The sequence below is a fragment of the Danio rerio genome, chromosome 11 (genome assembly GCF_049306965.1).
Source record: "Danio rerio strain Tuebingen ecotype United States chromosome 11, GRCz12tu, whole genome shotgun sequence".
In the NCBI taxonomy this organism is placed as follows: Eukaryota; Metazoa; Chordata; class Actinopteri; order Cypriniformes; family Danionidae; genus Danio; species Danio rerio.
In genome coordinates, this window is record NC_133186.1 from 32488282 (window position 1) to 32502500 (window position 14219).

Genomic DNA, 14219 nt, shown 5'->3' on the forward strand with positions numbered 1-14219 from the left:
TGGCGCAGTGGGTAGCACAATCACCTCACAGCAAGAAGGTCACTGGTTGGAGCCTTGGCAGGGTCAGTTGGCATTTCTGTGTGGTTTGCATGTTCTCCTCTGGTTTGGCGGTTCATTCCGCTGTGGCGACCCCAGATTAATAAAGGGACTAAGCCGAAAAGAAAATTAATGAATGAATGACATTTTATTGGAGCTGGTTAATACATATATCCATAAATTAATAAATAAATAGTTATGAACATTTATTTTTAGCTAGTTGCTAAAGACCTTCAGTTCTAACTACTAAACTAAAACTAAAATAAAGCTTAAGGAAAAGTGAAATTATTATAAAACTGACAAAATGAAGTTTAATAATAATATTATACTGAAAACCACAGATCCACAATTATAGTGACAAATAATTTATATGCATAACTATTCAGATGGAATGATTCTGGCAAATGTTGAGAAAGTTTGCAGAAAGATTTAAGACTGAAAGTGCTTAAGATAAACGTAAATATGTACACTGGATTAATAAATTAGGCTACTGGTCTAAGCAAGTGCGCATGCGCTCCAAATCAATTTAAGTCATGCACCTGCTTGTTGATCATTCGGTGAATTGATTGCATGTGCTATAAATTGTAGTTTCAGTGCAGTAGCAGTTGTTTCCTCACTTTTCTGTCCATCATGAAAGCTCCTGGTCTTAAAGGCAAGCGCTGCACGGCATCTCGAAGCTGCATTTCAAAAAACAGAGAACACGCCTCATTCATCTACACGGCCAGACAACAGGTGTGTTTTCCGTCCACAAGTGAAAGGGAGTATTAAAAAGTATCCCTATGTTTATATTAACAACTGAACTAAATGCACAGATGAGTCCGACGGCAGAAAGGCGCGTCCATGAGCCCAGGGGTGTGAGCAGATATTTGCTGCAAAGAGTGGGGTCTGAGGCCGCGCGGCTCTCCTACTTCAGCCGCCACAGGAGCGTTACGCAGAGGGAGATCCTGGAGGCATGGAGCCAGCTAAGAAGCCGCCGCGGGAATACAGCTGCACTGGCTGGAGCTTGAGTCTGGCGTTTTTAAACCACGTTTTAAAGTGTATTAAATTAATTTTAAATGGATGTTATTATTTATTTGTTGTAATAAAGCCATTTTGCTTAACTCGTTTCTTTTCCTGAAGCATGCTAGTTTAATTTCCCCCTCAGGCGAAGCAAGCTCTGTCTGGACATTTTCTTGTAATCGATCTTATTAAACACTAAGTTTATTTGAGCGAAAGGAATTTTTTACATTATAAACGACAAAAGTTTTTTTTTTTTTTTTTTTTTTTTTTTTAATAAAAGCCTGTTTTTCAAGGAGTTGCAGTGTGGAGAGCGAAGTAAAAGTTTTTTTTAAGTTTCAATTAAGGGTAAGAAGACTTTTAATATAAACATTTGACAGGCACATTCTAATTGAGCAATATCTATTTAAAAATGAAAGGTGTAATCTACTCAAAACGCCACTCACTTATCGCCTCCTATGGGTGTAGATCAATGAGTGGAGTAGATGCTCAAATGATCAACAGCTGAACCGCTGAACGAATCGTTTCACCAAACGAATCCGAAAGACTCGAGTCATTGAATCAAACAAACCTTTCTCAGACTCACGAGTCGGTGAGGCAGGTGCTGTGCTCACAAATCAGGCAGACTGTGCTTTGAACTGAAAGCTTTACCTCATCTGACATCTGTGGCGTTTATGTTCGCACTCCTCCACATTTGGAAATACGTGCTAGATGTTTTGTGCTCTGGGTTTTGTCCAACACTAATTTCTTCACGGAGTCGCGTGTCGTGGTGAGTGATGGACAACAGAAAGGTAACTTGTGCTTTTCGTGTGCTGTGCGTTGTGTGTTTTGTTTGTTTGTCGTTTGTGATTGTGCGAGCGTCTTCTGTAAGGGATGGGGTCCATTCATAAATTCACCTTACTAGTTGTCAACTCTATTATTACTATGTATTATTAATTAAGTTAATATATGCTATACGGCATATATGTTACAGCAGTGGTGCGTTTCTCGGCACAACACTTGTTTTCTTCTGCAATTTATCGTTTTGTATATAGATTTTACCCGTTTATCATGACTTAAAATATTAAACCTCTTTGGATATATAGGTTGAGAAGTTCGGTCAACATATTTAAGACATAAATAAACGTTGTTTTTGTCTATGTTCTCACTATTATATTTGTAACTGTGAATATGACAGTCAACAGTCTCTATCTCTCTTTGTGCCACCTCAGAGATTGATCACTGTTAAAAGGGCCTTTTGAAAGGCTCTTTAGAGGCACAGATTAAAGTCCAGCATGATTTGCAGTAAGTATCTTTTGTTGCTTTATTCCTCAGGGACACATTATTGTGATGCTGAATTAATTCCACACTGTATTGCTTTTTTCTATAGCTATTTTCTGAAAAATATCTCATATCATTTATGAGGTTTTATGAATTAACCTCACAGAATATACATATTAGGTCTGTTTGTTTATAGTGGTAACAAAAGCCACAATAATGCAGTTTTTCAGTATGCATAGTTGTGTACAAGTAAAATGTATTTTTCGGTTTCATATTTTAACCAAATATCCAGAATTATAAAAGTTTGTGATAACGTTTAAGCTCTTCTCCTGTGTTGTTTCTTTGCACAAGCATTTCTGGATACCAAGTGATAAAGAGAATCCCTAAAATTTGGGAGATTCATGACTACAGGCAAGCGGTAGGATCATGGGATGCGGCACATCCATTGCCATTGAGAACCAAACACGACCCTCAGAAACAGGTAAAATAAAAAATAATATCCCCAATTTTGTAACACACAGTAGCATAACCTCTTGTTTCTCTTGCATTTGCAACAACCCTGGATTCCACAAGTTTGCATTATTAATTTGTTGAAAAATATGCATTTAGTCTCCAGTTCTGTCCTTTTTTTCTGTTTTCACCCCACCCTCAAGGTTTTACTCAAATTATTCAATTTAATTTAATCACCTCTCACACAGATGGCTCCATCAAGCAGTCCAACCCAGCTCTGAGTAAGGCATTTTCTTCAGCATCTGTCATTGCTGTCTGTGTCCCATTTGTGGCTATAGAGAAGTAGCACAATTTCACCAATGTAGAAATGTACTCTCAAAAGTGCAAACCTTAATTGTTTGCCATATATTGTGACTTAAAGCACCAACCTCCATGACTTTTCTCAAATCCATGAAATGTTTTTTTCTCTGTGTATTTGAATTATTTATTCTTAATTATGAATATCATTATGAATTGGTTCAATATACAAGCAGTAATCCCATCATTCTCAAACACAGCTCAGATTTTATTTATGGGTGTGTATACTCTCGAGAAAAGCCTTGTCTCTAATGTTTGTGTTGTGTTCTTTCTCCTTAACTGCTCCCTGCACTTCTTTAATTAGCACCTGTGATATAGACCCCCTGAGACACGGTTATATTTGGCACCATTTTTGTACTCAAGTGCTCGAGAAAAGATGCAAGTGTCTCTGTACCATGAGTCATATGTGCGTTAAGGCATGACGTTAGCATGGTAACACGGGCCTGATGCGACAATGAGAATCAGGAACCATATATTTTAAAAAGAGTTGCTTGTGTCTTGAAATGAAATTTATATAATCACATCTATAAAATTGTAGCTAATATATTTGAGCATTGATGTATATAATTCTAATTCCAATGTTTGAAAAATGTATATAATTAAGCAGCCATTTTTGCAATATTTTGGAATACAATCACCGGCCACTTTATTAGGTACACCTTACCAATACCAGGTTGAACCCTTCTTTGCCTTCAGAACTGCCTTAATCCTTCGTGGCATAGATTCAACAAGGTACTGGAAATATTCCTCAGAGATTTTGGTCCAAATTGACTTGATAGCATCACACAGTTGCTGCAAATTTGCCAGCTGCACATCCATGATGCAAATCTCTCATTCCACCACATCTCAAAGGTGCTCTATTGGAGTGAAGTCTGGTGACTGTGGCTCCAGACTTCCATTTGAGTACAGTGAACTCATTGTCTTGTTCAAGAATCCAGTCTAAGATGATTCGTGTTTTATAACATGGCATATTATCTTGCTGGAAGTAGCCATCAGAAGATGGGTACACTGTGGTCATAAAGGGATGGACATGGTCAACAACAATACTCAGGTAGGCTGCGGCGTCGACACAATGTTCAATTGGTACTAATGGGCACAACGTGTGCGAGGAAAATATCCCATGACACCACCACCACCACCAGTCTGAACCATTGATACAAAGCAGGATGGATTCACGCTTTCATGTTGTTGACGCCAAATTCTGACTCTACCATCCGAATGTTGACTCATCAGGCCAAGCAATGTTTTTCCAGTCTTCTATTGTTCAATTTTGGCGAGTCTGGTCAAATTGTAGCCTCAGTTCCCTGTTTTTAGCTGACAGGAGTGGCCCTCAGTGTGGTCTTCTACTGTTGTAAATCATCTGCCTCAAGGCTTGACGTGTTGTGCATTCAGAGATGCACATCTGCATACCTCGGTTGTAATGAGGGGTTATTTGAGTTACTATTGCCTTCTTATCAGCTGGAACCAGTATGGCCATTTGTCTTTGACCGCTGGCATCAACAAGGCATTTGCACCTACAGAACTGCCACTCAGTGGATATTTTCTCTTTTTCAGACCATTGTCTGTAAAGCCTAGAGATGGTTGTGCGTAAAAATTCCAGTAGATCAACAGTTTCTGAAATACTCAGACAAGCCCGTCTGGCAGCAACAACCATGCCACTGTTCAAAGTCACTTAAATCACCTTTCAGTCCCATTTGGATGGTCATATGAACTGCAACAGATTATCTTGACCATGTCTACATCTCTTAATGCATTAAGTTGCTGATTAGAAATTTGCATTAACAGGTGCACCTAATAAAGTTGCCGATGAGTGTATGTGTTCCATATGACATTTTATATATGTGACATCCAGATTTAAATTTGTATGTAATATATGTAATTTGCGTATATTGGGATATATTAGAATTCTATATGTGGCGTGCATTTTAAAAAGAGCTCAATTGAGGGTACATATACACATAAAAAAATAAAATAAAAGTCTTTTTACTCATTGTAAACGAAGATTGTTTTTACAACATTGACATTTGTACAGAAAACCTTTCAAAAATGCAAAAAAAGTTTTAGTGTGTAATCATCTTGGACACATACACAAAAATGTAAAAATAAATGTATAGCTTTTTTAATCAGATGCCAGCCATGGCCTTATGATGTTAATATTTGCATATTTTTCTGAATCTCACTGGATGTATGTACTCTTCCCTAATCTTGATTCATACTTACTGCATATTTGAACATATTGCTGCTTTTTTCATTGGGAAATGTCTTTATTTGCATGTACTGTAGTCATGATGTAGTAATTTTCCCCTATTTGAAGGCACCATTCAGCTACAAGTACAGTATTTATAATAAAAAAAAATACCTGTACTTCCCAAATACTTTTAGTTTTAAACCTGTGGTCCACGAGTATCATTTACAGTACTTTTTTCATTCTTTGTGTGTTCTTCTTAACATATTTAGCCATAAAAGCTGCCATACTGATCCAGCGTTGGTACAGACGCTATGTTGCTCACCTGGAGATGCGAAGACGCTACACGTGGAACATCTTTCAGTCCATTGAGTATGCAGGAGAACAGGACCAGCTACAGGTACAGTAAATGAAAAACATTATGTCATTCTGTTGTTTTTGGAATGCACTCTGTTGTGATTTTTAAATTGCTGCTTTGATTGGATGGTTCATATTTAACATTAGTTTGCAAATGTTTCCTTTCTAGCTCTCAAGTTTCTTCACTTTCATGTTGGACAACTTCACTCAGATTAATGGGAATGGACCAGGTAATAAAATGTTTTGTTTTCTCAATGGATCAAAGACATTTTGGTGGTTAATGAAATTTACAGAAATGTTGTTGTTTTTTTCATAGAAAGCGTATTAAATGCGAGTGCATTCATTTCAAATACATTTTTTGGAAATTAAATCATTCTAATTTTCTTCATCGCCAACATGTTTGTGTAAAAAGAAACCTCAACAATGTACTTCTCCCAACAACACATCATATTAATCATCATACTGATCATTTTTTTGACATTTTAAATTACTAAAATGTATTTCTAAAATCTAGTGGTCTAATGGACAGTGGCAAAGTTTTTAGACTATAGTTTATAGATAAAAATATTTTATTTGTGATCCTTATATACAGTCATTTATTGTGGTGTTAAATCATATTTTTGTTTATAATTTTAAATATGCATGACCTTTCCTTTGGTATATAAACTCTTTTTACACTGAATGATATTTTAAGGGGTGTCACGGTGGCACAGTGGGTAGCATGGTTGCTTCACAGCAAGAAGGTTGCTAGTTCGAGCCTTGGCTGGGTCAGTTGGCATTTCTGTGTGGAGTTTGCATGTTCTACTCATGTTAAATGAATGAAGGAATGAAAACCTCTATCTATTTTACCAAGATTTACAAAGACACATTAAAATATCATTAATTTTCTTTTTGGCTTATTCCCTTTATTAAACTAGGGTCGCCACAGCGGAATGAACCGCCAACTTATCCAGCATATATTTTACGCAGCAGATGCCTTTCTGCCATCAACCAATCACTGGGAAACATCCATACACACTCATTTACAGACATACAGTACAGTACGAACAATCTAGCTTACCCGATTCATATAGCGCATGTCTTTGGACTTGTGGGATGGTTTTATCTTGCTTAATTTATTAAAGCATACATTGTAATGTATGAGGAAAAACTATTTAAAGTTGTATTAAACATTGTTTAATGTTTGAAAGCCCCAGTTTGTGTTTGATTAATATTCACATTTTACACAGACCTATTTTTTAAACTTAAGTAGTAATATTTACATGGGTAATTATAACTATTTTAAACTATTAAAAAGCTCCCATTTGTAAGTGGATGGCCTAATAATCGGTCTAAAATATTTTGAATCATGCAGGTTTGTCAATGGTGATGCAGTAGGTAGTGCTGTCGCCTCACAACAAGAAGGTTGCTGGTTCAAGCCTTGGCTGGGTCAGTTTGCATTTCTGTGTGGAGTTTGCATGTTCTCGCTCCACATTCCCCCACAGTCCGAAGACATGTGGTACAGGTGAATTGGGTAGGCTAAGTTGTCCGTAGTGTATGAGTGTGAATGAGTGTGTATGGATGTTTCCCAGAGATGGGTTGCAGCTGGAAGGGCATCCGCTGCATAAAACATATGCTGAATTAGTTGGCGGTTAATTCTGCTGTGGCGACCCCAGATTTCTAAAGAGAAGAAACCGAAAAGAAAATGAATTAATGGTTTGTCAGGCTGTTTGGGATTTGTACTTTAAATAGCATTTTACTCATTGATTTTTCTTTTATTATTCTCTAAATCTAGCAGTCCCCCAGCATACTTTTGGAAAGCCCCAGTACATGTGATTTATTTTATTTTTATTTATTTATTTATTTTTTGCATCATTTGGTCTCCCTCTGGAGTGTTGCACCTATCCTTTCAGTGATCCCAAAAAACACTATATGGAGACCCAGTTGCTTAGCAACCTTGGGAGATCCCATTTTGAGTGGTGGTAATGCAGAGAGAGCCAGAAATGCAGCAACCAGCCTCCAAAGGCAGATGTCCAAAATGCAGAAGACAATTAGTCCCATCTTTAGTCAAGTAGAAGAGCTGATCCTAAATGAGATGCAGCAGAGAGAAACTGAGCATAGAACGTTCTTATACTGGTAAAGAACCAAACACAAATATTCAACTGTTTCACCCAACGAACGATGCTTTCACTGCTTTCTATTCTTCACATTGAGGTTCATTTCATCAGCCTGTGATTTCACTAGGGAAAAGCCTTGTTTAATCAGTTCCCATTGCGTGGGCCACAAATGCACATGACTGGTCTTGTCAGGTAATCATGTGTCTTAGGTTTGGATTGGATGGTTTTTAGACTTAGCTTCTTGTTTCTGTGGCTCTGTAGTGTCTTAGAATGTTGGCAATTATGAGGTATATTATTGTTATACTGCTTTAAAGTTTATCCTAAACATTGAACATCTTCAGTCACAGCTATAGTGAATCGAAATAAATTAATTATTGTTTAATGCGTCCTTCCTTAATACAAAAAGTACCACAATGTTTGAATAGTAGTACATTTGCATTTTTTTTCACCTAAATTTTCACCTATATTGTTGTTGTTTTTCATTGGAAAAATATTTTACTTTTTTATTGTTAAATATGTAGTGTCTGTCAGGGTGTCCGCGGAGTCTTAAATAGTTTTAAGTTATTTTTTTTCAAGAGCAAAATTTTAGGCCTTAAAGTCCAATTTACTGAAGTAATGGGGAGCGTACACAATATTTATAAACAAACATGGAATAGGCAAGGTTTTATAACAGAAAGCATTATGTTGAATAGGAATTATACTAAACCCATTCAGACAAAAAGACATTTAATATATATTTTTGATCATTTATGTAATCTAAGAAATATATAATAAGAATTTTTTTTAACAATGTTAAACTTGAATTAAAAAACACATTTTGTTCTAAAAAACTATATTCAGCTATTTTCTTGTTTTGACATTAAAATATGTGGCTAAGAAATAACTAAATTAATTTTTTTTGCTGTTGCGGTAGGGACAACCTGGACAACCTGGCCATTAGAAGAAATCTTTAGTGTTTAGCTCTTTATAAGTCTCAATTCATGATGGTCTTAAAAGGTCTTGACTTGAAAAAACCTGCTAAAACAAACCCTGATTGGTGAAACTGAATGATGTTGGAACATTATTTCATTCATATTTTGGCATTTTAATTTTACAAAGGTTATTTATTGTAAGTTTATTACAAAGGTGTTATTATTATTATTAAAATATTAGGTATGTTGCTTTACTTATTATGTAAACTTAAATCAATTTTGTCATTTTTAAAATCTGTTTATTAAACTTACATAAATAGCAGGACAGAAATACATTTACAGAAATATTATTCCCAATCCCTCCCCATAAACAAAATTAAATTACAATCACACACACACACACACAACCCCAGAAAATACATCAAGATAAATGAAATTTCAAATTGATGCTCAATCTTTTTCTCATTTAATCAAGTTTTAGTTTATAGTACAGCTAAAATTGCTTCTTTTATTGGCGACTAAGGAAGCAGGAAATTATGTCCTGTAGGTGTCGGCTAAATCAAGACAAAAAAAAAAAATGTTGCATTTGCGCTCACCTCAATACAAACATCTGTTCCTGAAATTCAGCTCTCTCTGCATAAATTTATGGGAAACACTGCAAATTTACATTTTGAAGAATGACACAATGGGTCAGCACTCTCAAATCCCTGTGCAGGGCCAGACGCTATGCAAATTGAAGTATGGCACATTGTGCTATAGAGGTGTGTGTTGGGTATTTTTGATGGGCAATCAAAAAAGGCCTTTCATAAAAGACCCCAGGTTGAGAATTAAGCATTTATTTATTAACTGAAAACTGAAACCGATATTACTTGTTTGCCTGCATTGCCACGTGTCCAGCTCTGATGGACAATAGCACAAACCTTTGATGTTCTGAGTGTTTCATGATTCACATTTACATCATTTTATCAGGCTGAGAGATTATAATGGAGAGTGCTCTCACATTTAGGGTGACCAGTCAACCCGATTTCCCTGAATCCGGAGTTCCAGCTTTATTTATAGTATCCAGACTTAAAAAAAAATATCTTCTCTTTGGAAAAAGTAATTTATAACAATCTTAAGTCACCTTAAAAAAGTAATTGAATGTGTTACTTTTTAAATGAAAGTAATGTGAAATGTATGTGTTAAAGCAGGAAAAATAAGTATTGAACACGTCAGCATTTTTCTCAGAAAACATATTTCTAAAGGAGCAGTTGACTTGAAATTTCCCCCAGATGTTGGTAACAATTAGAAATCCGTATATATGCAAAGAAAACAAATCGAATTAGTTTACAAATTAATTTATGCAGGATTAAATGAAATGACACAGGGAAAAGTAATGAACACATGAAGAAAGGGAGGTGTAAAAAGGCAGTGAAAGCCCAGACAGCAGCTGAAATCTCTCAATAGTTATTCAGCAAGCCTCTGCTCTTTATCATTGTAAATTAATAAGCTGCTTCAGTGCAACATCTACATTACCAGGATGATGAAGATGAAACCAGAGTGGACATTTCAGCAACACAATTGATCCAAAACAGCCAAGGAAACTCTTAAATGCTTTCAGAGAAAGAAAATCAAGCTGTAGAATGGCCTAACCAACCACCTGACTTGAATCCAATAGACAATACAAAATAAAGACCAGATTTGATAGACGAGACCCACAGAACCATCAAGATTTTTACACTCTGTTGAAGTCTGGAAAAACTCATACCTGAGCAATGCACGTGATTTTATTCTTCATATAAGAGGTGTCTTTAAGCTGCATCACCAAAAAAGCCTTTTTTTATATATAGTATTAAATAGATTTTAGTAGTTCAGTACTTACTCCCTGTGTCATTTCATCATTACACAAACTCATTTTCAGATTTTTTGGTTTTGTTTTATTTTCATGTTTGTATTTTTTGAGTTTTTAACCAAAATTTGGTTCAGTTCCATGTCAACAGCTCCATTAAAAATATTATTCCCAGGAAAAAACATGACGTGTTCAATACTTATTTTCCTTGCTGTATGTTGTTTTTTTCTGATGATAGGCTTAACATTGTAATGTATCACTTTTTTATGTAACACCGGTCACAAAAAACAATGTTTCAAATGTGCGCAAGTATACCACAAAAACTATTAACACATTACATTAAGAAATTGGGCCGACCAACTCTCATCACATACTGAATGGAGAAATAATGTTATATCTTTTTATCACTTTGAACACCATAAAAAAATTAGTTACTGGCAATTTTAGTAATTTTGTTGCAATTTTATGAATTACAGAGCGAAATATCATCTTTTTTTAATCTGTACAAAAAAGTTTACAAAAAATGTACAAAAAATTAACAGTAACTTAATGGGAATTTTGGTTGCCAGTAAAACTGAATTTACAAGCACACTGTAAATTAATAATACCAATTGTAATGTACAGTACAACACAACACAGCACAGTTATCATTATTTATTTATAGTTCGCTTGTAAATTTACATTCTTACTGCCAACCAAAATTGTCACCTCACAGCTAGAAGGTCGCTGATTTAAGTCCCGGCTGGGTCAGTTGGCATTTCTGTGTGGAGTTTGCATGCTCTCTCCCCATGTTCTTTTTGGTTTTCTGGGTGCTCCAATTTCCCCCACAGTCCAAAGACATGCGCTTTAATTGAATTAGCTAAACAAAATTGGCCCTAGTGTTTGAGTGTGTGTGTGAATGTGAGAGTGTATGGGTGTTTCCCAGTACTGGAAGGGCATCAGCTCCGTAAAACATATGCAATAGTTGGTGGTTCATTCCGCTGTAGTGATCCCTGATAAATTAAGAACTGAGCCAAAGGAAAATGAATTAATGAATAAATGAAGACAAGTCATATTTTTAAGCCTTTTAAAATTTATTTTAAATATCTGATTTGACTGTCAGAGATGATTTGTTTATCCCTCCTTCCGCAGTCCAATTTTGTCATTTATTTACTCTATCATTCCAGAACCGTTGAGTTGCACATCACACTTGTTATAGTATAGGCCTGTTTGATTCTGCTTTGTCTTCCCTCATAGTCACCACAGCCATCTTGTTTTCTTTGCCCCAGACTTGATCTCCCACCTGCTGGACTCTGTGGTTGATCCTCTGACGGAGGAGGTCAGGCAGCTGAAGTACGAGCAGATTATGGTGCCGGAGTCGTACAGCGGCCCTCGTCTCTCCTTCCCGCTGAGCGTGACTGATACCAATGCCCTGCTCAGTGCCTTTAAAGAGGAGCAGGTACAACACCATAAAACTTTCACTCATCGTCTGAACAAATCATTTTATACATTATTTATCTACAATTTTACCTAGTTTCAAATTATGCTTTATTTAAGGCTTATTTTCTTAGAATGCATTTTTTTATTTTGTTATTTTATTTGTTTTATTTAACAATTTTGCTTAACATTAAAACTTCTTTTGTTCAAGGCAGATGTTGCATATTTAAAAGGTTATCTACTTTAAAATAAAAGATATCTATGGAATGCTAAAGCGGATTTTAGAATCAAAGACTCTTTAGAATCAAATAATATCTTTTGAAACAGATTAATTGTAATTTTAAGTATTTTTTACTTTGCCACCATCCTTCAAATCAGTAGGTTTTACCCACCATTTGCTGGCAAGATGCTTTTTATTATGCAAAATTGAATGGGTATGATCGTATGTATTTATTTAATAAGTTGTTAATAATGTTAATAAGTACACGTCAGAGTATGTTGTTTTATTTTCACATAAATGTATATCTGTTACATTTGGAGACCCGGAGGAGACGTAATGGTAGGAAAAAAAACTGGGAAGGACAAGAAAAAGGGTGGGAGAAAAAAAAAACTGTGATAAGAAAATATATAATTTAAAGTTTTTATGTTCCCTCACAAAGATTTTTTTGCATTCCCTCGCAAAACTGTTGTTCCACAAACACTTCATACATGTCAACCCTCTCGTTTTCGCCAGGATTCTCCCGTATTTTACCATTCTATCCTGCTATCTTCCTATTATCAAGTATTATCCCATACTTCTCATATATTTTTAATCTTGAAAGCATGTTGAAATTAGTATAAAAATGTCTCCATTCACTTTTTTTCCATTAAAGCTGCGCATCGATCATTGCTAGAACCAGACAGAATCTTTGCTATTTCTGTGCAGAATTTTGTAAAAAATCTGCCGATTTATACAGAATTATTTTGTGAGTATAGCAACTAAAACTTAATATATGAAATAAAAAAATATATCTTTTTAACTTTTATTTAATGTTTAAAATCAAAATCCATTTAGATCCACTTATTTGGTAAACAAAGCAAGCCTCACATATAATTTATATCTAAAAGACAGAAAATATTACTTTACTAACTGTATTGTAAAGTAATGAAATGAACACTTTCATATTAGTCAATATTATTACTGAAATTAATTTAAAAACCGAATAAATAAAAATGTACACACATTTAAAATAAGTAAATAAATACTCAATTCATTCATTCATTTATTTTCTTGTAGGCTTAGTCCCTTTATTAATCCTTTATGAACCGCCAACTTATTCAGCAGTTTTTTTACGCAGCAGATGCCCTTCCAGCCGCAACCCATCTCTGGGAAACATCCACACACACATTCACACAAACACTCATACACTACGGAAAATTTAGCCTACCCAATTCACCTGTACCGCATGTCTTTGGACTGTGGGGGAAACCGGAGCACCCGGAGGAAACCCACGCGAAGGCAGCGAGAACATGCCAACTCCACACAGAAACGCCAACTGAGCCGAGGTTCGAACCAGCAACCTTCTTACTGTGAGGCGACAGCACTACCTACTGCGTCACTGCTTTGCCCAAATAGCCTCAATGATGGGCTAAAAATCTGCGGATTTCTGCGCGCGCAGATTCCATGTGGGCCTAATCATCACCCTTCATATGCAACTTCTGAATCAGTGAATGCATGTACTGAATAAGTACTGACTGACGGATGCGCTACAGATGCCAGATCAGCTTCTGTACACACCAAGTGAAGAGCAGCAATTGAATCTCTCGTTTTGTTTTGTTTGATAACAGAGGAGTCACTTTAAGAATTCCACAGATCTATAATGAAAGCGTTCCATTACTTTGGTAACTGTTTCTGCTCATTTAAGGGAAACTTAGTTGTGTTTAACCCTTTGATGCACTACCTAGGTCTAAAGTGACCCGTCTAGGTTTATTTTTTCTATATCTATTTTATAGCTCGTGCATCAAAGGGTTAAAATTAAAACACGCAGGACAGACATGTTTACATTATATTAAGTTTATTTTTTCTGTTCATACACACACCCAAATCCCAAAGTCTCCTGCACTTTTGCTCTTTAAATGGCTTCAGTTTATCATACGTAGCGTGTCTGTCAATCAGCACTTATACATGCATTCACGGATTGAGAGGTTCCATATGAAGGGCGACGATTGAAGCACAGCTTTAATAAACAGAAAGTGAATGCTGACATTTTATTAACTTGAGCAAAAATTTTATTATATATTAACTTATTAACAAAATTAAAAATATATGAGAAATATGGGATAATACT

General features: G+C 35.6%; 1 protein-coding gene across 5 annotated transcripts in view; it reads left to right on the plus strand.

Annotated features, from left to right (window-relative positions):
• Positions 1 to 643: 643 nt before the first annotated feature.
• The window catches only part of ppef1 (protein phosphatase, EF-hand calcium binding domain 1), a 27996-nt gene continuing 14420 nt past the window's right edge, over positions 644 to 14219 (plus strand). Inside the window, exons 1-8 of one of the 5 annotated variants that reach the window (XM_068224183.2) lie at positions 644 to 768; positions 849 to 1801; positions 2244 to 2316; positions 2644 to 2773; positions 2991 to 3023; positions 5557 to 5684; positions 5811 to 5871; positions 11745 to 11914. In XM_068224183.2, coding sequence (XP_068080284.1) covers positions 2719 to 2773; positions 2991 to 3023; positions 5557 to 5684; positions 5811 to 5871; positions 11745 to 11914 — 447 coding nt within the window. In that variant the 5' untranslated portion in view covers positions 644 to 768; positions 849 to 1801; positions 2244 to 2316; positions 2644 to 2718. Of the gene's footprint in view, positions 769 to 848; positions 1824 to 2243; positions 2317 to 2643; positions 2774 to 2990; positions 3024 to 5556; positions 5685 to 5810; positions 5872 to 11744; positions 11915 to 14219 lie in introns of those variants that run through there. The other 4 variants (XM_073915974.1, XM_073915975.1, XM_021479631.3 and 1 more) reach the window with 4 other exon arrangements.